This window comes from Crocuta crocuta, unplaced genomic scaffold, assembly GCF_008692635.1.
Source record: "Crocuta crocuta isolate KB4526 unplaced genomic scaffold, BGI_CrCroc_1.0 scaffold327, whole genome shotgun sequence".
Lineage (NCBI taxonomy): Eukaryota > Metazoa > Chordata > Mammalia > Carnivora > Hyaenidae > Crocuta > Crocuta crocuta.
The window spans coordinates 1,118,891-1,145,286 of record NW_027529176.1 but is presented as its reverse complement, the minus strand read 5'-3'; the positions used below and the strand labels follow the sequence as shown (position 1 = coordinate 1,145,286).

At 62.3% G+C, this 26,396-nt stretch overlaps 1 protein-coding gene across 1 annotated transcript in view; it reads right to left on the bottom strand.

Annotated features, from left to right (window-relative positions):
* ZC3H3 (zinc finger CCCH-type containing 3) overlaps positions 1–25,217 on the bottom strand; it is an 85,229-nt gene extending 60,012 nt beyond the window's left edge. Inside the window, 3 exon segments of the mRNA XM_077758249.1 lie at positions 21,276–21,472; positions 22,459–23,776; positions 25,143–25,217. Coding sequence (XP_077614375.1) covers positions 21,276–21,472; positions 22,459–23,776; positions 25,143–25,188 — 1,561 coding nt within the window. The 5' untranslated portion in view covers positions 25,189–25,217.
* Positions 25,218–26,396: the final 1,179 nt, after the last annotated feature.

Below are 26,396 nucleotides of genomic sequence, written 5' to 3'. Positions count from 1 at the left end.
GATCTCGCGGTTCGTGGGTTTGAGCCCCGCGTCGGGCTCTGTGCTGACTGCCAGCTCAGAGCCTGGAGCCTGTTTCAGTCTGTGACTCCCTCTCTCTCTGACCCTCCCCTGCTCATGCTGTCTCTCTCTTTCTCTCTCCTAGAAATAAATAAAACATTAAAAAAAAAAAGAAAAGAAGGGGTGCCTGGATGGCTTAGTCGGTTAAGCGTCCAACTTTCACTTAGGTCATGATCTCGCGGTTCATGGGTTCGAGCCCCGCGTCGGGCTCTGTGCTGACTGCCAGCTCAGAGCCTGGAGCCTGTTTCAGTCTGTGACTCCCTCTCTCTCTGACCCTCCCCTGCTCACGCTGTCTCTCTCTCTCTCTCCTAGAAATAAATAAAACATTTAAAAAAAAAAACAAAGAAAAGAAAAGAAAAGCAACCGCAGAACAGACCTTTGGCAGGGCCTGCCGCGCACTGGGGAGAAGGCCAGAGCCAAGCGAGCCCCTCAGCATCCACCCCTGGCAGGTGAGCCTCCCCCCAGGCAGAGCCATGAACGGAGGGCCCCCAGGGCACACGCCGGGCAAGGTGGTGGCCACACTCATTGCCCCATCCCGGGGCACCGCACGGTCCCCACAGGGGCTCTCCCCACTCGGAGCTGCGGGGGCTCAGGGCCAGCGCCACAGGAAATGCCCCAACTCCTCTCACGGTAGCCCACCCTGTGCCTGGCACGGGGCCCAGATGACCCTGCGGTCCTGCCTGCCTAACGCCGATGGCTCTCCTCCACCCTGCTGCAGGCCTGGCTGCCTGGCAGGGCCCGGCGCTGGCGACCTGTCCTCCCTGTGACCGAGGTGGGACGACACAGAGGGGGAGCTGCCTGCCGGGACCCCTGTGGCAAGAAACGCGGAGCTGACCCCAGCACCTCCTCCCCGCACCTGCCAGGGGACAGGACTTGAAGCCAGCCCCGCAGGAGAGGCCCGGGAGGGGGCCATGGTCTCCGCCCAAGGCCCCTCACCTATGCCGCGGCTAGGGCTCAGGGGCCCAGCGCAGCGGCCTGAGGCCACGGTGGGGACCGGGGGCCAGCTGACATCTAACCCCGCACTGGGCCTGCTAATGTGTGGTTTTGGCCTCACAAACATCCAGTGCTCTGTCATCTCGCAGCCCCTTCCCCCTGGGGACCCGGCCAGACAGGGACAGGAAGGCCAGCCTACCAGGTACAAGGGCACTCACTGCCACAGCCAGGCTGAAACCCCAGAAGACCAGAGGCTCTGGGGAGCAACGACATGGCTCCCAAATCCACCAGCGAGGTGAGGGGCCACGTCCACTCTCCACCAACAGCACCGGGGCCCACGTCCGAGCTGGGCCAGTCCAGCCCAGGGGGCAGAGCCTGGCCCGGGAAATGAAGGCCCATCTACCCCACCCGGTAGCTGCTGCTGCGGGGCTTCTGGGTGGGCAAGAAAGTGCTGGGAAGTGCCCACTGCTCCCAGATGGACGACACCCCACATTCTACACCATGAGAGGTGGGAAAGGGGCCGGCTCCCCTTCCTGGGTGCGGGAAAGGGGCAGACCACGCCCTCTTCTCCCTGTGGGCGCTGACAGCGAGACAGGGAGTCTAGCGCGGGGCTGACAGAGCCGAACCGCCCACAGGAGGGGAGCCTCTCTAGCAGATGCAGCAGCCTCGGCCCCCAGGGAACCGCAGCTTTACGAGGGCCACCGGCCCAGACCTGGGGACCCTTCCTCCAGCCTGACCTCACCTGGGCAGGGCCTGGCCGCATCCCACAGGGGCCGGTGGTGCCAGCTCCCCACGGAGCCTGGGCCTGGGGGCTCCTGCAAGGACACAGCATACCATAGCCAGGCCTTCTCTCAGGGTCCCTCCCCTGCTTCCTCTGTGTCAGGGTTAAAGACAGAGGCTTGCCAGGGAGGCGGCAAAGGACTTGTCTAGAAAAAGCAGCCGCCACTCACGTGTCCCCTCATGAAACGCAGACTGCCAGGGCCCTCTCCTGGCATCCCCGTTTCCCTCGGGGCCACCGCCACGTGACAGGGCCATGGCATGGATGCAGCGAGTGGCCCACGGAGGGGAGCACACGGGCAGTGGCTGTGCCCTGGCCTCACTCACCCTGAGTCCTGCTTGGGGGTCCGTCATGGCTGCCACAGGGCCAGGGATAGCTCGCCACGGCATCTGGAGACAGCGGCGCGGGAGCCCTCGGTCGGGGGCCTCTAGCTCCACTACCGCCTGGGGAGGCATACACAAGCTGGGCCCCGCTTCACATGCACGGGGAAACTGCCGCGCAGTGACATGGGCCTAGCCGGGGAGGGGACCGCAGGGGAGCAGCTGGACTCGCACTGCTGGTGGGCCCTCCAGGCACAGCACAGGATGCAGCAGCAGAGCCAGAGGCAGCGCCTCAGCGATGGCCCCAGGGCCATGTGGCTGCACGTAAGGGAGGCTCTGCTGGAGCCCACGTGAGGCCAGGGGACAGCCTTAGGGGGCTCCTCCTACAGACACAGGCCTCAGCGCTTGCTTGCTCTTGCTTGCTCATTCCGTGGGTGGAAAGAGGGAACAGGGGAAGGAGGAAAGGGAGGGAGGGAGGGATGAGGGAGAGAGGGAGGCGGTGACAGCGCAGAGGCTCACTGGCCCCTGGGGGCTGCTCTCAGACCACCCGGTCTCACGGCGGCTGCAGGGACAGGCTCAGGACGTACCACCGCCCACCAGCCCCCAACGGCTGCTGGACCCACGTCCACATTCCAGACCTCTGCAAGGCGCATACGATGGGAGCACGTGGCATCGGGTGATTTTCTGGACAGCCACAGGCTTGGACGGGGCTCACCCCAGACCCGTGGGGGCTTGGTAGGGCCCAGGGCCTGTCCTGGCTCCCCGCCGAGCTCCCAACCCAGGCAACACACTGGAACAGAGAAAGGTTCCCTTGGCCTTCCGCACATTCGGGCTTTCCCGCGACACCCCAAGCCTGTCTTTCCAGACACAGTGGGGTGAGCCCATCCCCCCAGACGCAGCAGGCGCAGACAAGCACCACTGCCAGGCCCCGGGCCAGCCAAATCCGGTGGGTCTCTGGCCTCCCGTGGGTGGGGACCCCCGGGGACAGGGTGGCTCTCAGAGCCCCCATGGAGCTGCTCACCTCTCACCTAGGACTCCCTGCCCTCGTGCTCTGAGCCTAGGTCCCCTGCTGATACACAAGGACCGGGCATCCCCCCGCTTCAGGGAGAGGAGGCTGCTGCCCCGCCACCCAGTTCACTGCCGCGCTGCCCCCACATGCACACACGAGTCCCGTGGGGCGCGAGCCCAGAGAGGGGAGCCCGGCGGGGGGTGACGGCTCACCAGTGGGAGCCACAGGCACCCGGTTCTGAGCTGTGGTCACAGGTCCCGGCAGGAGGAACTTGTACGGCAGGGTCGGCCAGGGGCCCCTAAGGTTTGTGCAGCGCTGACTGCGGGAGCTGCCAGCCCTCCCAGCCAGCCTTAGCTGGGGCGGCAGAGGGAGAGGGATAGAAACCCTGAAATGGAGCCTGGCGACCTGCAACCCCCAACTCTGCAGCCGGCTTGAGTGCTCAGGGCTCACGGCGCTCTGGGGGGCCCGCAGGTGCTTCTCTCTGGCTAAAGGCCTATTTCCTTCTGTTCATTCAAAACGTTCTGCCCTTTGATCTCTGCAAGAGCCTGTCACTTAGCAGGGCCCCAACCGGGCCACCGCTAGTGTGCCTCTAGGGACAACGGCCACAGCACAGGGCGCAGGCAGACTGCACTCAGGGCAGGAACGCTGGACCCTTAAGTCCAGGCACTGCGGGCGGCAGGTCTGGCAGCGGGAGGGCGTGCTCTTCCCTTGGGCTTGTGCCCTGCCCATAGGCGACCAAGGACCAGGCCCCCCTAGAGCTGCAGGAGGCCCTGGACAACAGCTGGATGAGGGACCAGCCATCAGGTCACCCGGTGACCCAGCATCTCCCAGCACTGGTGGATGAAGCCAACGGTGTGCTCAGCTGGGGCCTGGCCCGCCACCATCTCGCACACCTCCACCTGCCCACGACCTCGCGGGCCTGGCCAGCAGATTCCCTGCACACTGGTCACTGGTCAGGAAGCACCTCTGACACAGACAATCCCTCCCTCTACGAGAGGTCTCTGCCGGAAAGGCACACACACACCCCCAAGGGCCTGTCGGGAAGGCGGTCCCGTCCCTCACCGCCCCCCGCCTGCTGAGCTCAGGCCTGCTGCTGCCACACAGCCACAGCCCTCCCCAAGGCCGCCTGTCGCAGGGCTGGGCTGCGGGGCGGTGGCCACGGGCACAGCTCGCACCACCGATCGCGCTCTGAGGCTGCTGCACCCCACCGCGCTCCCGCTTGCACCCCGCCACTTAATCGCTCCGTCGCCGATGCGGAAAGGGCAATTAGGAGAAAAGCTGCCAGAGCCCATCACGGATCCGTGCAGCTCGGGATACACTGTGAAAAGGAAACACAACAGCTCCAGAATTAATTTAGAAAGCGCAGAGCCCCGCAGAATGACAGCAAACAGGCCAGCGAGCGCTGGGGGGCAGGGGCGGGTCCAAGGCAGCCGGGGCTCAGAGGGTGGCCCCGCACACCTGCCTGGGAACGGGGGGCCCATTCCAGACTTGGGCAGCCAGGGCACTGGGCAGCCCTAGGTGCTCGGCAATCTCCCCGTCCACAGACAAAATAATTGGACACTTAAGGACGAGAGACTGGGATTTATGGTCCGTGGGTGTACAGATTTCTTCTGCAAATCCCATCAATTCTGTCCCTTCAGACCTGACCTCGTCATTGGAAGGCTACCTGGATGAGCACGGAGAGCCCAGGCTACCAGCGTGGGCCCAAGAGGCTCCATAAAAGGTCCAGCTATGGTGGTGTCTCAGGCCCTCCCAGCCAGGGCTCCACCCACCACCGCTCCCCAAGATCCTGGCGGCCTGCCTGGGAGCAAGGGCCCCTACTGGTAAATGGGTCATTGTCAACAGGCCTTGGGAGAGGTCACTACCACCTCCCAGGGACCCAAGAGAGGGGACGAGGAAGCAGAAGGGCCATAAGGAGCAGAGGGCCCTGTGGACACAGGCACCGTCCGGAAGCCCCGAAACCCCAGCGGCTGCAGAAGCACAGCCCTCCAGAGGCCGCGTGACCCATCCTGCTCCAGGACGGTGAGGGACCCCTCCCTGGGCAGAGCAGGACAAAGGGTTCCAGCTCGGACCCCAGGGGCATGGGGAGGCCTATCCCTAGAGGCTCGGTCTGCTCCAGCGTGGTCCCGTGAGGACCCGGGCAGCAGGGTGGCCTGCAGGGACACCACCCGGGGGCTCCAAGGACAGTACCGCCACCTGCCCGCCCACCCACCGGCTCCTGGAAAAGAGCCTTTCCCACCTTCGTGTCCCGGAGGCCCCCACAAGGAGAAGTGGGGCCTCAGGTGCACAGAGGTGACGGGCCCAGGGTCCCCAGACTCTGCTCTCCCAGCCACCAGCAGCTCCGGCCCAGCACGGGCTAGGAGAGCAGGGCCAAGCTGCTCGGAACACCAAGACCCACCCTAGCCCCATATCCCGCAGAGGAGAAGCCCCCACCCTCCTGGCTTTCTCATGCCAACAGAGCGATCCCTGCACTCGGGGGGGCCCCCCCACCCAGGCCAAGAAGAGTGTCCGCCAAGGCAGTGAACTTCCCTCAGGGCCTGGGTTAGGACCAGAGACCCTGCCCTGCTCCTGCAGGCAGGCTGGGCACCGGGGCCCATTCCCCCAGGACCACTCTCGGAAGTCCGAGATGCCCCCTGGTTGTCCCCAAGGGGCCTGCCCTCACGGGCAGCACCTGCCCCATTGTCAGTGAACCCCAGTCAGCAGCACGGTGCCCACCTCTGGGCGCTGTGCCCACCCCCAGGCCCCTCACCCAGGTTCCATGGCCTACACTTGACGCCAGAGCTGCCCAGTTCGGCCACATGCACTCCGCATCCCTACTGGGCATGGCCACAGAGGTCCCTCCCGGGGCCTGGACCGGGGCAGGAGGGCCGGCAGGAGCAAGGCCACGGCCATCCGGGAGGCCCACGGGCTGCGCTGCCGACACTACGCCCCAGAGACTTCCCAGACGCCACGGGGGAGCGAGCCGCTCCTGTCCTCAAACACAGGTCACCGGGATGCTCAGAGCCACCCTTCCTCCCCAGCCAACCGCACACCGGGCACGGCATGGGCGCCCCAGTGCCCCCATCCTGCAGAAGGAAAGTGGGCGGCCAGATGCAGGGATGGGCTGTGTGGGCTCCCAGTGCCCCCATCTTCACCCCTCCCCCTGCACAGACCCTGCTCTCCCAGGCCAGCCTGCGGGCAAGGTGAGCACCTGGCGGTTGTGTCGGAGGAGGGCTGGGGCCAGCAGCCTCCGACGCCCCGCAAGCCCGCCCCCCGCCCCGGAACAGAGACCCCCGAGGCAGGACACAGCCCCTGGGCGGGCAGCCTGCTGGAGCACTGTACCCCTGGGACACCCCCCCAACACTGCCCTGACCTCTGCAGGCCTGCCTTCCCAAGGGCCCCACATCCTGTCTGGGGGAAGAATCATCATGCATCCTTGAATAATCTCCATACTTAACTCCGTACACAACACCCACCACTCAGTACAAAACAAGCAGACGGGGGCGCCTGGTGGGCTTGGTCAGTACAGCAGGTAGCTCTTGATCTCAGGGACAAGAGTTTGAGCCCCATGGTTGGGTATACAGATTGCACAAATAAACTTCAAAACAAATAAACAAAACAAAAACGGGGCGCCTTGGTGGCTCAGTCAGTTGAGCATCCGACTCTTGATTTCAACTCTTCATGGTTTGTGGGTTTGAGCCCAGTGTCAGGATCCACGCTGGCAAGGTGGGGCCTGCTTGGGATTCTCTCTCCCTCTCTCTCGTACCCTCCAACACATGCACACGCACCCTGTCTCTCTCTCAAATTAATAAACATTTAAAAATTAAAAAAAAACAGGGCACCTGGATGGCTCAGTAGGTTAAGTGTCCAACTTCGGCTTAGACCATGATTTCACGGCTTGTGGGTTTTGGGCCCCATGTCAGGCTCTGTGCTGACAGCTCAGACCTGGCTTCAGACCCTCTGTCCCCCTTGCTCTCGGGCCCCTGCTGCCCCACTCGTGTGTGCGCTCGCTCGCTCTCTCTCTCAAAAATAAACTTAAAAACAAAAAAGGGGGGAAAAATCCAAAAAGGAAAACAAAATCACCAGACACACAAGCAAATCAAACTTGACCCAGAACTAAGAATTTTAGGGACACCTGGGGGGCTCAGTCAGTTAAGCATTTGACTCTTGACTTCGGCTCAGGTCAGGGTCTCATGGTACATGGGTTTGAGCCCCACACTGGGCTCTGTGCTTGGGGTTCTGTCTCTCTCCTCTTCTCTCTGCACCTCCCCTGCTCACTCCACCTCCCTGACAGGACCCTGGGGGAGCATGTGCCTTTTTGGACGAGACCTCTTGTAGAGCAAGGGATGGCCTGCGTCAGAGGGACCAGTGCCGGGAAGCCACTGGCCAGGCCTGCAGTGTTGTGGGCAGGTGGAGGTGTGCAAGATGATGGCAGACCAGGCCTCGGCTCAGTCTCTTACACTCTGTCTCGAAATTAATTAAAAAGCAAAACAAAACAAAACAAAACAAAGAAGTATGGGCACCTGGGTGGCTCAGTCAGTTAAGTGTCCAACTTTGGCTCAGGTCATAATCCCATAGTTTGTGGGTTCAAGCCCCACGTCGGGCTCTGTGCTGACAGCTCAGAACTTGGAGCCTGCTTTGGGTTCTGTCTCCTTCTCTCTCTGCCCCTCCTCCACTCACACCTTGTCTCTCTCAAAAACATTTTAAAAATTAGGGGCGCCTGGGTGGCTCACTGAAGCATCCGACTTCAGCTCAGGTCATGATCTCACGGCTTGTGGGTTTGAGCCCCACATCAGGCTCTGTGCTGACAGCTCAGAACTTGGAGCCTGCTTTGGGTTCTGTCTCCTTCTCTCTCTGCCCCTCCACATTTAAAAATTTAAAAAGAAAAACAATAGACAATGGATTGGACAGATAACTGAGTGATCAAACACGGACTTTAGAGGGCTCCTGGCGGGCTGCTGGTGGAGCGTGCGCCTCTTGATCTCAAGGTCACGAGTTCAAGACTAACACTGGGAGCAGAGATTACTTGATTTAAAAAAAAAACAACACAATGGACTTTAAATATGATTAATGTATTCAACGGCTTAAAGACAAGATTGCAAATTTTGGCAGAGACCTAAATACTATTTGAAAAGACAAATGGAAATTTTGGGATTTAAAAATAGCAGAAGCAACCCCCCGCCCCCGGCAGCGTGACAACAGATTATACAGGGCTGGGCAGACAACAAGCAATGAGAAGATGCGTCAGAAAAAACCATCCAGATTTAAACATAGAAAAAAGATATGGCAGACACAGAAAAGAGCACAGAAACGTACAGACTGTGGTGAAAGAGTTTAACGTGATCATAGCTGAGACCCCAGAAAGCAAAAAAGAATAAAGCGAGAGCAATGCCAGAGGTAGGATGGCTGAAACTTCCAAAACGGAAGCCATCAAGCCACGGTGCTAGAGATGTCACGCAAGCGAAGCCGAATGAACACAAGCGCCCCAGCGCCCCCAGCCCGCTGCCGCAGGCCAGCAAAGCCGGGCGCAGCCAGGGGGCAAGCCCGGTCACCAGCCACCCGGGAGGACGGCCGATGTCCCCCACGCAGCAGCTGACGTCAGAAGGCAGGGGAAGGCCTCTCCCGGCGCCAAAGGAAACACCCGCCATCCCCGCGTGCTTTACACGGCAAAACCCTTCAGAGACCAACTCGGAAACCAAACAGTTCAATAAACATCTATTGAGAGACAAGGTCCTTAGCGGACCCGCAACGTTAAAGGAAACATTAAAAGCTGTTCTTCAAACAGAAGAAAGAATGAAGAGAAGGTGAAAAATAAATCCATGGGTAAATCTAAACGTGTTCTGTGAAATCTAAAATATAAAGAGAATTAAAATCATGACAGTTCTAGAACAGAAAGGCCGAGAGAGGGAAATAGAGTTGAAGTACTCCAAGCTGCTTACACCACCTGGGAAGCGATCACACGATACATCTCTAAGCATCAATATCACTAAGTAAAAAACGCACATTAAAGGAACGCCTCGGTGGCTCAGCCGGTTAAGTGTCCAACTCTTGGTTTTGGCTCAGGTCATGATCTCTCGGTTCGTAAGTTCAAGCCCCATGTCAGGCTCTGCGTTGATGGCACAGAACCTGTTTGGGATTCTCTCTTTCTCTCTCTCTCTGCCCCTTCCCTCCCTCTCTCTCTCCCAAAAATACATACAATTTTTTAAAATGCACACTATAACCTCTGGGGAGAACACTAAACCAAAATAAAAGAACATACAGTAAGCTAAAAGAAGACAAAATAGAATTAAAAAATACATCTAAATGAAGGGAAAAAAAGAGAAAAGAACAGAACAGGTAGAACAAAGAAAAAGCCCATAGAAACTCAGAGATTTAAGCCAAAATACATTAGTAATTACAGCAAGTGTGAAAACTCTACAGCTTTCTTTATAAAGACAATTTTAGGGCACCTGGGTGGCTCAGTCAGTTAAGCATCCAACTCTGATGTGGGCTCAGATCATGCTATGGTCGTGATACGGGATTCTCCCTCCCTCTGTCTCTGTCCCTTTCCCCCACTCACATTCTCATTCTCTCAAAAAATAAAAACAAATTTTAAAAAAAGACAATTTAAAGGGCACCTGGGTGGCTCAGTCAGTTGGGCTGCGGACTTGGGCTCAGGTCGTGATCTCACGGTTCGTGGGTTCAAGTCCCGTGTCGGGCTCTGTGCTGACAGCTCGGAGCCTGGAGCTGCTTCGGATTCTGTGTCTCCCTCTCTCTCTGCCCCTCCCCCACTCACACTCTCTCTCCCTCTAAAAAATAAACATTAAAAATTAAAAGAAAAGGGGCGCCTGGGTGGCTTAGTCGGTTAAGCGTCCGACTTTCGCTTAGGTCATGATCCCGCGGTTCGTGGGTTCGAGCCCCACGTCGGGCTCTGTGCTGACTGCCAGCTCAGAGCCTAGAGCCTGTTTCAGTCTGTGACTCCCTCTCTCTCTGCCCCTCCCCTGCTCACGCTGTCCCTCTCTCTCTCTCCTAGAAATAAAGAAAACATAAAAAAAAAAAAATTAAAAGAAAAAATGGCAGTAAGTATTATTGGAAACAAAAAAGAACATTGCATAACCTTCAAAGATTCAATCCGCCAGGAATACAACCATTCCAAACTGCTTTGCACTCTGAAGCGGCCTCAAAACATTTAATGCAAAACTGACAACTAGAGGGGCGCCTGGGGCTCAGTCGGTGGAGCGCCCGACTTCAGCTCAGGTCATGATCTCACAGTTCGTGGGTTTGAGCCCCGCGTCGGGCTCTGTGCTGACAGCTCGGAGCCTGGAGCCTGTTTGGGATTCTGTGTGTGTCTCTCTCTCTGACCCTGCCCTGCTCACACTGTCTCTCTCTCAGACATAAAATTTTAAACAAACATTTAAAATTTTTAAAAGAAAAACCTGACAACTAGAGAAACAGGCAGATTCACAAGCACAGGGGAAGCGTGTGGCGTGTCCCTCGGGGCTGGGAGGAGACACCCCCTCCCCCCCCNAAACTAGAAAGCAGTAAATACAAATAACTTCAAAGCCCTCGTAGGTTTGGAAATGAAGCAACACCCTTCTAAAAAACCTATAGGTCAGAGAAAAATTTGAAAAAAATTTTGGTGAAAACAAGACTAATTAACTTGCAGGATACAGCCGTGCTCAGGGGAAATGTAACCTTACAAGCACGTGTTTTAGGAAAGAGACCTACGGCCCGGTCCTGGCGCGGCGTCGGCGCTCGGGCCCGCCACGGCCTGTCCAGCGGCAGTCAGGACCCGGAACAGGAGGCCCTGCTCCAGCCTCGGCTGCCCAGCTCCCCACTTGCTGACCCTCAGGGCACCGGCCCAGGGCCTGGAGTCAGGGGCCCAGGCACCAGCCAGCTCCAGTGCCCGGGACGGCAGCCCCTCCACCCGCCCCTCTTCCGTCACAAGCCAAGGGGCAGCCCCGTGCAGGAAGGCAGCCAGATCCAGATCCAGATCCAGATCCAGATCCAGACAACGAACCCCACACGGCACCTCCCCCCGTGACACGCCAGGAGTGAGGAGAGCCAGGCCGCAGAGAACAGAGGACAAAGGCGCCTCCACACTTCTCCGGGAGGCGCCCACCCGGCCCCTCCGAGCCTCACAGCAAGCAGAGGATCCACAAAGGGCAGCTCAGGTCCGACTCGGGGCCACACTGCTTGCTCCCGAGAGCCCGCGGGGTGTCGCTGCCAGGTGGGCACAGGGCCGGCCAGGGCAGGGGCTCCCCATGCACGTTCCTCGGGAGCCACGGCAGCCTCGCCCTGCTCCCCGCAAGGGGCCAGGCACCAAACACGCAACCATCAGGAAGCTGAGCCCAAAGAAGGAGACACACCACAGGGCTGCTGTCCCTACGAAACTCCGCCCCTATCCCTCTCCAGAGGCTGGGACCAGACGGTCCAGCCCGAGGACACCGTGTCCTGCCCCCACGTGTCCTGTTCCTTCACCCAGCTGCCCTTAGCAGGGAAGAACTCCACCCCAACCCTCGGGCCTCCGGGGCACTTCCTCCCGGGCAGCTCCCAGCGCCCCTCCCTGGGGTGACCGTCCCTCCCGGGGTGACCTCCTCTCCCTGGGTGACCATCCCTCCCAGGGTGACCTCCTCTCCCTGGGGTCACCATCTCTCCCTGGGTGACCACCCCTCCCTGGGGTGACGGTCCCTGAGCAGCCCTGGCCATTGCTCTGGGGGGGGGGGTCCAGAGTCACACTCTTGCCCCTCCTCTGTTAGGCAAAACTTTGGGGCCAGGACACGCCAAGGGGGCAGCCGGGGCACAGTGCCCAGCCTGACGCTCCAGCTCCAGCCCCAAATGCCACAGGGGACAAGAGACAGCAGGCAGGGCCCCCAGCCCCCCCGGGGCCAAGGTATGAGCCTCCAGTCAAGACAGAGCACTGTCCTCAGCCCCAGCGCTCACAGGACAGAAGGGGCCCTGAGAGGCCAACCTGCCGAGGCCGCTGCCAACTGCTACCTGGACACCCAGGCCTCTCAGGGCCCCCGCCATCCGGTGCCGTCCGCCCGAGGGCCTCCGTGTCCTCGTCCGTCCGTCGGGGCCGACAAGCAGCTCACCGGCTCTGCTCCCGGACGCGGCACTAGGACCCGCACTCAGCGCGCACCCACGGCGGCCGGCGCGCAGCGGACGAGGGCATGGCCCTCCCGGGCCGCCTCCTCACCGCCCCTCTCTGTCACACAGCAGCCCCCGTGCCCGAAGCCCACACCTGGGGCCGCGAGCTCCCCCAGCGCTGCGCCCACTGGCACTTGCTCTGCAGCCGGCCCGGAGCCCAGAGGGCTGGCACGCTCTGAGGCGTGGCTCCGCGGGCCGCAGACGTGGGCACCGCCACAGTCAGGTGCAGACCGCTGCGCACAGAGGGAAAGGCCGGCGCCTCCCCAGCCTCACTTTCTGCCTCTGGGAGCTGGGTCACCTTGAGCTCAGTCTGCACGGCAGTCGCTCAGCAAGCATGGCTCTTTCCCCTCCCCGAGAGCCCAGCGCCCAGGGCAGCTCAGGAGCCTGGCAGCCTTAGGACAGAGGTGGGGCAGGAAGACGCTCCCGGCCTCCACTGCTGGAGTCGGAAGGAAGGACGGACGGCCTCCCGAACGGTCCTCCCTGGGCCGGGCGAGGCAGCAGCATCAGATGCTGGTCCTCCCTGCCACCGTAGGCGCCCCTGTGCCCCTCTGTTCCCTCCGTTCCGGGCAACCCCAGGTGAAGGAAAGCTACGTCTGTGTGCTCTCTGCCCAGAGCACCCCCCTGGCATCCCGGTTTCTCTCCAGCCTCTGGCCCGTAGGAAGCCCCGCGCAGCCGGGCACTGCCTCCCTGACTGTCTGCCAGGTGGCCACTCCCTGTTTCTCTCTGCCACCCAGAGTCACGTCTGGGCTGTCGTCACTCCTTTTCACGCCCTGCAGTTGGGGCCTCGCCAGGCCACATGCCCAGCAGCGCTCAGGGTCGATGACGCTCAGCGACGTTGGCGTACTGGGGGCAGAAACGGCGCAGAGAGAGGAGAAAGCGGCAAGAAGAGGAGGGGCCCCACGGGCGGCGGCAGGAGGCACTGGCTGAGCTGCTTCCCAAAGACCTGCTCTCCCCCGGCCCCCCTGCCCTTGCCATGCCAGCCCGGCACTGGGCACAGGACACCGAGGGAAATCGGTGCTTCCTTCCATCAGGGCCTCTCCCCAACATACAAGCAGACACCCAGCACGGGACGGGGCCGGCCAGGTGGGAACACAGGGGCCCCTTGACGGGGACCTACATCCACGTGGAGCTCTGGCCACACGCAGCCCTGCCCTGAGCACACTGAGGCCTGGTGCTGCTGCAGGTGGCCACGGCAAGGGTACCGCGGGGAACAGAGGCATGGGGGGGGTGCCCCAGGGGGAGGAACAGGTCCCCAGGCCTGAGAGAGGGGGCCCAGCAGCATTCTGACAGTTGTGGAGAGAAGGTGTCGACTTCCAGAGACCTGGAAGGTCATGCCCCACCTCTAGGAAGTGAGCGAACCCCACCCTCGCACCAGAGGGCCCCCGCTGAGGCTGGGCCCCTTTCCCAGGGGTGGGAGGGGTTGCACCCAGGAAAGCCAGTGGGACAGACCCCCCAGGGGCGGCAGCAAAGAGGAGCACCAGGGCCGGGGAGGGAGGGAGGGCCACAGGGCAGCAGCTGGCAGGCTCACAACAGGGGCGTAGAAGAGCCTTCACCCTGCACCCTGGCGTCCACCGACGGGCAGGCACCTGCAAGCCTACCAGAATGAAAGGGAGCCTCAAACCAGGCTGGGCTCAGTGGGCAAGGGGGCCCGTACTTGGGGGTACACCACCAGCAGCGCATCCTGACCACCAGACACAAGGGGCAGCCCAGGCTGTCCCCGCCTAGAGCCCCAGGCCAGCGGGAGGGGCATGCGCTCCCCAGGGCCACAAGCTCCGGCTGCCCTGAGGATGCCACCCCTCCTGGCCCAGCCAGGCAGGCTTCACAGCATCATTCGGGAGTCCCCAGCTCTGTGTGGTCATGGCTTCCCTGAGGGCTCTGAACCAGCCTGGGAGCCAGGCAAGCGTGGTGCCCACACACACACACACACACACACACACACACACACACGCACACGCACACGCACTCCTACGCCGGGCCTTGCGGGGTAATTAATTAGCACGGCCGCGACAAACTGAAATCCAGGCCTCCGATGCGCCTGATAATTTATGCAAGGCTCTGGGATCGCTGCGGCTGCCTTTCGAGCATCTAATTCAGCACTTTCTCTTTTCCTTAGGAAAGCAGGACTCCGGATTTAACTGCTCTTCACAGCGTCTGCCTAGGTAAAACTGAACAAGCCAACCACGCAGCACTGTGCGACAGCAGACCAGCAGACCTCTGGGTGGCATGGTGGGGAAACTGTGGCAGCCATCCAGGCCGGCCTTTGCCAGGCCCTGCCCCAGCCCCGACTCCCCGGCTCCTTCTACCAACACGGCAGCCCCCGGACATGACCCTCGGCCCCATCACAGGTGTGGAAGGCTCCCAAGCCGTGGGCTGGCTTCCCAGCGCCCCGTGGGACAGGAAGGACACACCTCCATAAAGTCACCCAGCCCCGGCCCCATGGGGCCCCCTCTGCCACCATGACACAGGAAGCCTGCCTCCCTCCTCCCCCTCAGCAGGGGAGCCAGGACCCTCCTGGGACTGTGGTCAGTGCCAGGCATCCCTGCCCCTGGGGCCCCTGGTGTCAGCTGCAAGATCCCCACTCCCAGGGCTGGGATGGGGGGGCAGCCAAGGGCTAGCTCAGCAGGGGAGAGCTAGCCAGCACCATGAAAGGCCCACGTCACATCCCGGGGGCTAGCCCTGGGCAGGCAGTGACGGCCCATCCCCAACTCCTTCACTCCCCCACACTGTCCCTAGAGTCTGAGCACCGCCCAACAGCCTGCATCCAGGACAGCCGCCTCCCAGTGAGGCCACCCAGTTCGGAGGGCCCACCCAGAGCGTGGCTGCAGTGCAGGCTGGGGGCGCAGCCCCTCTAAGCCAGAAACCCCTCTGCTCCCAACCATCCCAATGCCCAGGGGCACCAGCGGCGAGAACATGCCTCCTTCCCGTGGGACCCAGGGCAGCGCCAGAGACTCTCCTCTGCTCCCTCTGCCCACTGACCCGCCCGCAGCCATGACGCCAGCACACGCTACACATGGGCCTGGGGCTGCCTCCCGAGAGGGACGCTGCAGTGCTGCTGCCTGGCCCACTGCCTGGCCCTGGTCACTGGGGACCTGGGCTGGAGGGGGCAGGGCCTGGCCAGAGGGGCGGGGCCCTGTCTACACAGCCCTGGTCTCTTCCACGCACAAGGAGCCATAGGCCTTCAGAAAAGGAAGCGAAGTGAGAACTGCATTGAAGAACCCCCCCCACCCCAGCTGCTGGAGGGGAGAGATGGCGGGAGGTGGAGCACACCCAGACAGGCTCTGATGCCCAGGGGTCTGAGAGGGCATGCTCTGTCGTCTCCAAGAGCAACGGGACAGCCCTTCAGGCCCTAGGACAGCAGGCCAGGTGCACACACCTGAGGAGCCAAAAGGGGATGCGCAAGGGGGGCAGCCCCCAGAGTCTCCACCCAGGGGCTGGGGGATGGGGAGGTCCCCTGCTGAGCAAGCACTGTGTCCCCACTCTGGGACTGGGAGGAGCCACCCACAGGGTCTGCTGAGGGGCCCAGGTACCGGGGGAAGGGGGCGGCAGGGCCGGAGGGGAGCTCACTTGGGGGCTCAGAGAAACATGGACACAGGGAATAGGTGTCCCCCCCCAGCACCGGGCAATCCCGGCCAGAGACCCTCCTTACTGGATACGACCACCAGGGGACTGTCATGGGCTATATATGGTGAAAACCCGGTCAGACCCAGACAAGGGACCAAGACCACAGCTGCCTTGTCTGGTAATGACCTAGGGCGAGCGGACACCCCACTTCTCATCGGCACACAGGAGACGGCAGAGTCTCCACCCACGCGGCCCATGGGCAGACGGAGCAGCGGTGTGAGGCCTGGCTCCTGGGCGGGCCCGGGCAACTTCAGGTCTGTCCCCGAGGCTGCCGTGAAAACTGGGCTCTTCCCGCCAGCTGCATCCCTGCCCCCTCAGCCCTGAGTGGCCGTCAGACCCTCACCCTCACCTCCCACAGCAGCCCCTCATCTGTGCAGCCCCGGGGCGTCCTGCGCAGGGTCCCAGGCTCAAGATGAAGCAGGGGAGGGAGAGGAGGGCATGGTACCGCCGTCCCGGGCAGGTGAGGCGGAGGGCCCTCCCACCCGAGCGGCTTCTGGGAGGTGCCGCCACCACCACCTACCCACGGCTTTTCCCGGGCACAGGATGGCAAACATTTCCACATGGCTGGCAGGGATCCCCTGACCTGCGGCCACTCTGAGGCACCCTGGCCTAGGGCCTGGTGCGAGGGGGCTGCGAAGCACCCGCTCTGCATATGAGCCCCGCTCGATGGCGCGCCTCAAGCCTGCCACTTCAGGGGGGTCCAGCGGGGACAGAGGCAAGCCGAGCTGGCCCCCACACCCAGGCTGGAGCAGGAGCCAACGTGGGCCGGGTGCACTGCAGACCGCACAGGCCAGGCCACCAACTGCCACAATTACATGGGCGGTAAGTCGGACCCGGTTCTTGAGGCCTATAAACGGTGTTCTTCCCTCTGCTCTGGACGAAGCGGAGACAGATCAAGCAGGGTCTCTGCGCAGTTAAAATGTGGCAGACCCCACCAGTCCTCAGCAAATGACGCTCCCCTGGGCCCTTCCTCAACTGTCACCTCCTGATCCCCCAGCTGCCAACAGACTCCTCCCCGGGAGAAGAGCGAAGGAAGGCGAGAGGCAGAGAGGTGGGGAGCACAGGGAGTCCCTGAAGGCCACCTGCCCTACCCTCCACCGAAGTTTGGCCCTAGGTAACCCGGCAGAAGGGTCTGAGGGCAGGGGAGCCTGGGAGGGGAGGCCAGGGGGAGGCAGAGGAGAGAAAGCAGGAGGGGAGGCAGGCGAGATCTTCATAAAGCTCAGTCCCCAAGGCCCAAGGCACCAGCGGCCACACGGCTGCTGAACAATGCAGTTTTGAATTCAATTAAAGCGATTATCTGTTGTGCCAAATAAATTGTGTACAGCATATATCCTGCGGCACTTTACACCTCCGGGCTCATTATTCCCTAACTGTTTCCTCCTGTTTATGCGTTCTCAAATTAAATTGCTGATAATATGCGCCAAAATAAAAAATGAGCACACCTTGTCCCAAGAAAATTGATTCTCCCTTTTCCTGAACCGGCGATTGCCAGGTTTTATATACTCTGTTCCTGGTGATCATTAGTAATTCAATTTTCTTTTTATTAGCACCCTTATCTGCTGAGCAATATAGTGGCAGAGCTGACCTCTTTCGCACGGGTAAATGTTTAAAATCTTTTCACTGATTAATTTTGCCAGTTAAGAAAAAGAGGAGAAATGGCCCGGCTCTTAGCCATCACAATGAATAAAGCTTAATGTTGATTGTGATGGAATTTCTAATGCCAGGGAAATTGATTGAACGCGGCAATTACACTGCAATAGTAACTCAAGGGAGATGGGATCGCTTTCTCCTGGCCGTAGCCTTTTGGTTATTTAAAACAATCCAATTTGCAAGGATAATTATGTATTAGTGTTTTATCTGCCACTTGAAATGAACAGGGGAGTTTCGATACTGGCCCAGCATTAGCAGGTTATTGCTGCAAATTACTTGATATCTGCTTTCTTTCACATAAAGAGGAAATTAGGCAATCAATTACCAGAAAAAGGTGGACGGAGGAATAAGAGGGGCAAGTACGCCCTCTGCTGGCCACCGGCGTTCGGCAGGGCTGAAAAAGGGACCTGGTGGGGGCCGCAGCTTCTGGAAGCCTGGCCCTTCTCCTTACTCCATCCTCGCCCAGGCCAGGAGCCCACAAGGGCTCAGGCCCCTCCCCTACGCTGCTCCAAGGAAGTCTGGACCTGAGCCAACGGTCTGAGTTGGGGAAAAGGGGAAGAGAAGCCTCAGAGCAGCCTGTCCACCACAGGGAGGCACTGCGGGGTGGGGGTGGGGGGCGAGCCCTGAGCCCCAGAGCCCAGGGTCTGCACCCCAAATGCCCACAGCAGTAAATGGAAACTTGTGTGTGAGGCAGCTCGCAGCTGGCCTGGGGACAGGCAGGTGGAGCAGGGGGCGGAGGGAGACAGGAGGGAAGCCTGCAGACCTTGCAGAAGAAGGTGCTTGGGGGAGCCGCCCGCTGACCCCCTGGTAGCCCTGGACCCAGGGAAATGCTGTTCCCACCACAGCCGCCGCAGCCAGTCTCCGGGCCTCGGGGTGGCAGGTCTGGGGCCACGTGCCCAGCGTTTCAGTCCCGAGCACAAGCATCTTCCCTGAGCTTCCCGCCCACTTGTGAGAATGAGGACCCCACTCCTTGACCTTGCCACAGGCTCTTCCTGGCTCACTGCCCCCTCCAGGCCTGCCGGACACCCCTGGGGCCCCCAGTACAGCCGCCTCACACCCCCGAGCGTCTTCATGCAGGTCCCAAGTCACCGCTGCCCTGCTGAGGCCTGCTCCACCCACCCGCCATCAGGTCCCGCCTTCCCTGCAGCCTGGGGGGGGGAGGGCGTCCCAGCCTCAGGGATGCCAGCCACACAGGCCCCCTCCCTGCTCCCGCAGCACAACACGGAGCTCCTCCCCACCCGTGCCCTCCACCTGCAGACGGGCACCGCGCTTACGCCTCCTCCCCTCACGCAGCTCTCAGTCTGGACAGCCCCTCCTCAGAGACACCAGCTGCTTGGCCAAAGCTGAACACGCATCCCAACGGCTCTCCACCACCTCACCCAGCGTGTCCTTTTCCTCTGAGCACGTTCACCACCTGAGAGGAGCTTTTCAGCTAGTTTACCACACCCGGGCGGCTGCCGGTCCTCAGGACGACGACGCGGCCCATGGGAGCCAGCACGCTGCCCCGCACAGAGGCCCTCGATGCACACCCACCGGATGGTGGGGGTGATGGCAAGGGATAAACGGGGAGATGCGGGACGGTAGGGGACACAGGAATGGAGAATGAATGGCTGGAGGACCGATGGGGGACGGGCGGGTCGGGGACGGAGGATAAGAGGGGGTGGTGGATAAACGGATAAACGGTGGGTGAGGGGTGGATGGACAGACAGGCAAGCGGACGAACAGATAGATGGGTGGACGGCTGGAGGATGGCTGGAGGGGATGGATCAGTGAGTGAGCAGAAGCCTTCTCCAAGCCTCTCCCCCAGCAGGACTCTCCCCCACCCACCCCTGCACTTCCTGCCAGGGAGGTGGGAGCAAGGGTCTGCCTCTCACCACAGCTAACCCATCACCTCCTTGAGGAGACAGAAGCGAGAAGCCTGAAGGCAGGGCTGTGTCATCCCCTCAGCTCAGCCCCGCCCCCTGCCCAAAGCCCTTCTCCTCCTCCCACGCAGCACTGTGCACCCCACCAGCGGGGGGCAGCCTCCGTGTCCTCAGCCCGCACTTGGTACTGCTCAAGGCCCAGAGAACCGGTCATCCCAGGCCCGATAAGCAAGGTTGGCAAGCACGGCCTGAGCCTGAGGCAGCGCTCCAGGGCTGACCCACGCAGACACCGCCTCCCCCCCAAATCCGTAGACCCAGCACCCCCATCAGCCCCTCGCTCGTCCAGGCCGGGCTCCACCTGGCAGCCACAGTGGGCGTCCTACAACATACTGGCCTGGGTCACTATTGAGGGTGCCAGCTCCAGGCCATGGCCCCAGGACACTGCCTAGGTGGCCAGTGCCCTTCTCTCCCCGGTGGCCCCGCAGCCAGCAGCTGGGGTAGAAAGGCCGCTGCAGGCCGGTCAGTCCAGTCGGGTCCAGTCCAGCTAAGCCAGCCCCGCCCCCGCCCCCAGGCGCACAGGGCCCTCCTGCTGGGAGCAGGCAGCAGCACACTGCAGCTCACCCACCACCTGCCTGGCAGGAAGGCTCAGCTTTGTGTAGGGGCCCCGTGTTGCCCGCCCCCTGCCTCATCTACAGAGGGGTCTGCAGCTGCGGGCCCCCAGTGCCTGAATGGGAGAAGTTGTGGATGCGCAGAGCGCTCCTTCCTCCGGGGTGCCTGCTACGCGGGATGGCAACGGTCTGGCTCAGGCCCGTCCGTCCCCGCACCAGGCTCCTTGGCGACAGGGAAGGCAGAGGCCTGGCCAGGCCACAGTCAAGGCCAGCCCCGCTGGACTCCTGGGAAGGCAACAAAGCTACACCAAGGGCACGGGCTGAAGAGGTCAAAGTGTGCCCACGTGAGATGTCCCACAAACCCCCTCAGTGCCCACCCCTGCATTAGGACACCATGCACCCGGGAGACCAGAGGGTATGGAGAAGCCCAGGGCCCCGGCCTCTTGTGACCCGGCCCCACTCAACACCTGGCTCAACGAACACCTGCTTCCAGGCCCAGCAAAGGGGGGTGACGCCCGGCAGACGCTCACTGGGGCTCCGGGAAGCCAGCTCTCCCGGGCACTCTGGGCCCCAAGAAGGCAGGGCAGGAAGCAGGGAGCCCGCAGGCCGGCCAGGGCCAGGGCCAGGGCAGCCCTCCCCGAGGGCCACGTCTGGGGCCCAAATCACGCTGTGCACTCACTCCTACCGACGGAGGGCAGCTTGTGCACAGAGGACCCAGAAAGCTGAGACCAGCCGGGCACACCTCGGTCACAGCCAGCCACCAGGAACCACAGCCACGGTCCCCGACTCCCCTCAGCCTCCATTCAGAGCAAGAATCGGGCATAGCCGTGGCTACTCAGGTCATTCCCAGTCTGCGATGGGGACATCCTTCCCCAAGCCGCCTCATACCACACCCGTTACTCAAGTTTCACTGAAATACCACCACAGTGAGGCCCCTGGCCTGGCCACCCGGTCTCCAACTGCCCCGACGCAGTCTCCTCGCCGCAAGTCACTATGAAAATGTCTCAGTGTTCCATGGGCTAGGATGCAGGCCTCAGGAGAGCAGAAGGGACCACCCGTGCCCCATGCCTCCGCGACCCCCAGCACCCGGAGTGGGACGCAAAGGGGCCTGTGGACACAGCCACCCGCCACAGCTGGCCCTGAGCACCGTCCCAGCGTGACGGCTTATCTGTGGGGACAGATGTCCATCCGAACTCCGGCCCAAGCCACCCACCGCGCCCCAGGCCGAGCCTCCTCAGGACAGGGAAGGTGGCCGCCGCAGATCACGGAGAGGCAGGGCTCACAGCCCGGGCTCGGCGCACTCCTCGGAGCCCCTCCTCCCGGGCGTACCTTCCTTGGTGGGGAGGTGGGCCCGGCCAGGAGGCGTGCAGCACAGCCGGTGCCTGGTGACCTGTGTCAGGCCCTTGTTGGGGGTCTTCTTCAGGACGGGACTGCCTTTCCCCCGGAGGGCCTGCCTCCGCCGCAGACTCAACTGGCTCTTGGCAGCGGCGGCAGGCAGGGGTGGGTTCTTCTTGTCACCAGGGAGGCTGCAGAGACAAAAGAGCAGGCAGCTCCCAATGGGCTCCCCCAGCGGAGAGGCTCTCNGGGGGGGGGGCCGCCAGCCTGCCCAGCTCATCAGCAGTGGCTGCCTGACGGCCTCTACCCTGCCCCTGCCCTCCTCTTCCCCTTCAAAGCCCAGAGCCGAGGCAGAGGGAGAGCAGCCCCCAACCCTTGACCCCCACCCGGTGTATCTGCACCGGGGCCCCTGCACCTCCCTCGGCCAGATGAACTCCCCAGTGGGGCTGGGGTGGCGCTAAGGAGCCATGGCAGAGGGGAGCTGCCACCAGTCTCCCCAGCCACCTCTTCAGGATGGGCTACTGCTCACGCTGCCCTGTCCACACCAGCTCAAACAGGGGGCGGCCACTGTGCTGAAAAGGCAGGGGAGCCCACATAACTTGGCACGTGTCTGGGAGAGCAGGGCCAAGGACCAAGGTCAGACAGCAGGAAGGACCCCCAAGGGGATCAGTGAGAATGATTCTGCCCTTGCAGTTAACAGCTGGCGTGACGAAGCCCGACGCCAAACCCAGCCCTAAGCCACGATGTCATTTTTTAGCCTCTTCACAATCCTTGAGCGTGGAGGGCCAGGAAAATGACACGTGTTCAGTGAGACAGTGACTCACCTGGTCACTTGGCTGCCGAGGGGGCAGACCTCTCCCCGATGCTCCCTGGGTTTGCACACCCAAAGCCTGGCCTGGGTACCAAGCATCATCCACAAACCCTGTGGGCCCAGAAAAGCTGCCCCAGCAGCCTCTGGTCTCTCACCAACAGGAACCGGGGAGGGGAGCCTCTGTTACCCCAGGAACCCTGGCCTCATTCGCGCTGGGCACCTCAGCACTGCCACTTATACCTCATTTCCTCCGCCCTGCAGGTGGGCCCTCCCACGCGCTCTGCACACCCAACGGGGAGCCGCCAGGCCCAGGCCGGCCCCCTGCCTGCGCAGACAGGACCCTGGGGCGCTGCCAGGAGCACCCACCTAGCACCTCCTCGCCTCCTGACAATCTTGGTGCGGCTCTTCACTTTGTACGCCGAGAGTGGGGTCTCGCTGAAGAGGGGCTTCAAGCCACCGGGTCCCACTCCTGGCCTGTCCCCTGCGGGGGACCTAGACGGGACTGGAGAGAGATGGGAGGCCTGGTCCTCGCTGCCAGCTGCCGGCTGCCAACGAAAGGAGGAGGAGGAGGAGGCCGAGGGGCTGGACGCCTTCCACTTGTACTTGCTGGGGCAGGCCCCGAGCGCCGAGGACGCGGCCGACCTCCTGGGCCTGGCTTCCGGAGCGGCCCTGAGCTGCGGCTTCTCCGCCTGTTCTGCCGTGCCAGAGGGGCCTTTGCACGCGGCCTCCGCGGCTGCTCTGGGACTGAGGGCCCTGCGAGCGGCCCGCGGGCTCCTTGCTGAAGCAGCCACCCACTTGTAGTTGTTCTTCCGGAACTTGCTGGTCCGACAGGACATGAGCAGGGAGGCCTCCCGGGCCTGCCTGGGTCCAGAAGCTGGTCTGGCTGGGCCTGCCACCAAGCCCGAGGACGCGGGCTGGTCTGGGTGGCCAGCGTTCACTCTCCCGTCTCCAAGGAGCTGGGTGGCACCACTGGCCACGGAGTGTGAGCCCGCCTTCCGGCCCACAGCCGTGCCACTGCGCTGGGCCAGGCTAGAGGACAGGAAGCGTGCCTTGACCGCAACTGCGCTCTCGCTGACAGTCCGCCGGGGCTCTGAGGGGCTGTCACTCATGCTGCTCACAGACTTCACCACCCGAGGCTTGCCAGGCTCCTTCTGGCAGACCAGAAGGGGGTCCTCTGTATCGCAGCTTCCCTTGGCTCTTCCTGGCCTTGAGGGCTGCCGGTGTCCACCAGGGGGCTCGCCCTCACCCTCCTGAGGCCTGCGGTTACTCCAGGGGGGGTCCTCATATTCTTCCAAGGAGCCCCGGGAGACCCCTGTGGTGCTGGCTGAGCCCGGTTTTGATGGTGGCTTGATTTTGATGACCATGTTCTGATCCGAACTCAGCTGGACCTGCCTCTCCAGGACACACTGCGGGGGCTCAGGACCCTGACTGCCCCCAGCCCTGAGAGGTGGCTGCGCAGCACCGTCACCGGGCGGCTCTGAGGCTCCGGGGGGGCGATTCACAAGGGAGTATTTCTTGCGCCATGCAGGCCCGCGGCTCAGGGAGAAGCCCCTCCGGCCGGGCCGGGGGTAGCTGGTGCTGAAGGCCCGGCTGCTGCCGTAGGCCGGCGGCTGCCAGCAGGAAGCGGCTGACGTGCCCGGGGCAGGGGCATTGCCATGGAGGTTTTTGTAGTCGTCAATCAAACCTGAGGAGGCAGAATCGCAGGTCCAATTAACCAGAGGCTGACAGTAAAATCAGCCCACAGTCCAGCCCCAGGGAGGCGCATCGGCTGACAAGACACCGAACAGACACCCTCCCCACCCCCCCCGTGAGCCCCGCCCTGGGGCCCCAGGACGGTTCAGCCCGAACTCCCTCGGCCCGTCCTTTCCCTGAGCCCCCCATCCGCCTGTTCAGTCCTAGCTCCAGCTGCTCATACGGAAAACGCACTCCCGGGGCCTCGTGCTCCCAGCTCGTCAGGGGTGTTACGCAGGGTCCACACGCTCTGAGGCGAAGCGTGACGCGATATGAAGAGACCAGCAAGGCCCCACGCTCTAACATCCCAACGAGGGGGCCAGTCAGCCACAGAGGCCCTCTGGCCTGCCCACGGCCGGAAAGGAGGCAGGAGTGCTCCTGACTAAGCCCCCTGCCTGGCACACAGGACAATGAGTGTAAGACAAGCGACGCTCCTGAGCGCTCCACAGGTGACGGGAATGTCACGCCATCCCCCTCTACGAGGAGAAGAAGCCTGATGGTCTGGAGCCCCAGCAGTGGATAGTGGTCCCGGGGGCAGGAGGCCTAGAGGCCTCAGCTGGAGCACCCCAAGGGGTTACGCCTCAACCAACAACCCAGCAGCTAGCCCCTCCATCACAACACTTCCCCACCGCGAGTCCTGTCCCCAGGCCCAGAGAAAGCCATGTCCAGACGTGGGGACACCCAGGTCAGGTGTGACAGAAGCCCCTGGCAGGCTGGACCAGCCCGCTTGGACTCTCCCACACACACACTTTCCAAGTCCTGAAGTCTTCTTTTTATGGGAGTAACTTTAAATGGGGAAATTTTTTCAGTATAAAAATTTCAACTTGAGTGTAAAAACTGAAAAGATGGGAAACAGGGCTGGCGAGTGGGGGCCTAGAGTATCAAGGAGACTGTGGCTGTGTAGAAGGAAGGAGCCAAAACGAGGCGTCCGGGGGCTCTGCCGCGCGGCACCTGGACAAGCCCTCCACCCCACGGGCACCCGGAGCGAGGGGGCGCCGAGGAAGTGCCCGCCCGTGGGGGTTGGGGGAGACGCCTCCCGCCGGTTACTAAGCGACGGCCCCGCCGCCACCCGCCGCAGCGCTTGACGGACCCGCAGTACCCGTCTGGAGAAACGGGCAAGGGGCTGACCCCAGCCGGCCGGGATGCCCTCCCGGGTTCCCCACCGCCTCCCCGACCCTACCCACGTCCCCACCCGACACGACCTGGCCGTCGAGACCACGGGCGCAGAGCGACCGCCTCCGGGGAGGCGGGCAGTGGGCTGCCGTGAGGTAAGGAAGGGTAAAGAAAGGGACGCGCGACCCGGGCCCGACCCGACCCACCCTGCAGGAGACGGATCTGTCGCCGCAATTGCTCCTTTTCCTCCATCTCCGGAGTCCGCGACGCCCGGCCAGGCCCCCGAGACGTCATCGCCGCGCGCCTGTTTCCCTGCGGGCGGGGCGGGGCCCGCGGAAGCTCCGAGACTGCGCACTGCAGCTAGGCCAGGGCGTTGGCCGGGCTGCGAGGAAAGCGCCGTCGTCCTGGCAACGCCGGCGGAAAGGCGGGGCCACGCACGCGCAGAGCAAGGGGCGGGGGCGACGTCAGTAAGGCGCGTGGGCGAGTGGCGCAGGCGCGCCGGGACCGGAGCCGGCCGGAAGTGGCCGGTGTCAGACCTGGGGCGGCCGCAGCGGCGGGCTCTCGTCCCCTGCGGGGCCGGGCGAGGAGCCGAAGTCCGGACCCCTCTTCGGCCGCAGCGCAGCCCCTTCTCCGCGTGGAACGAGGCTGCGGAGGGACCTGGAGGCTCGAGCGCCCAAGAGGCTCTCGGTTAACGCTGCGGGCGGGCCAGGGCCGGAGAGGGACGAGCCCGTGGGTGGGGAAGCTCTGAAAACGTGGAGGACTTCGGCTTCTCAGCGGGGACAAGTGCAAAACGCGTCCAAACGCTGTTCGCTGCAGGGGGATGCAAAGTGGTGCAGCTGCTGGGGAGAGCAACCTGGACGTCCCTCAAAAAGGCCAACTTTTGGGGCACCCGGGTGGCTTAGTCGGTTAAGCGTCCGACTTTCGCTTAGGTCATGATCTCGCGGTTCGTGGGTTCGGGCCCCGCGTCGGGCTCTGTGCTGACTGCCAGCTCAGAGCCTGGAGCCTGTTTCAGTCTGTGACTCCCTCTCTCTCTGACCCTCCCCTGCTCTCGCTGTCTCTCTCTCTCTCCTAGAAATAAATAAAAATATTAAAAAAAAAAAAGCCAACTTTTGTTGCCCGTCAGAGCCGGCAGTCCCACCCTGCGTGCGGACGGGGTGGACGCGGGCACCCACACGCCGCTCCGCGAAGCGCTGTTTGCAGCGGGCGGCGCGGGGATGAACCTGGGGACGAACGGAGGGACAGCGTGGTCTGTCCTCCCCGTGGACTGTGATCCGGCCTCGGAGAGGGATGTGCCACCCACTGATCCGTGCTAGACACGGCCCACCTCCAAAACGCTTTGCTAAGTAAAATAAACCGGTCACAAAGGGTCAACTATAATATGACTCCACTTATGTGAAGTATGTAGACTAGGCAAGTTTTTAGAGACAGAAAGTAGGTTAGAGGCGACCAAGGGCCGTGGG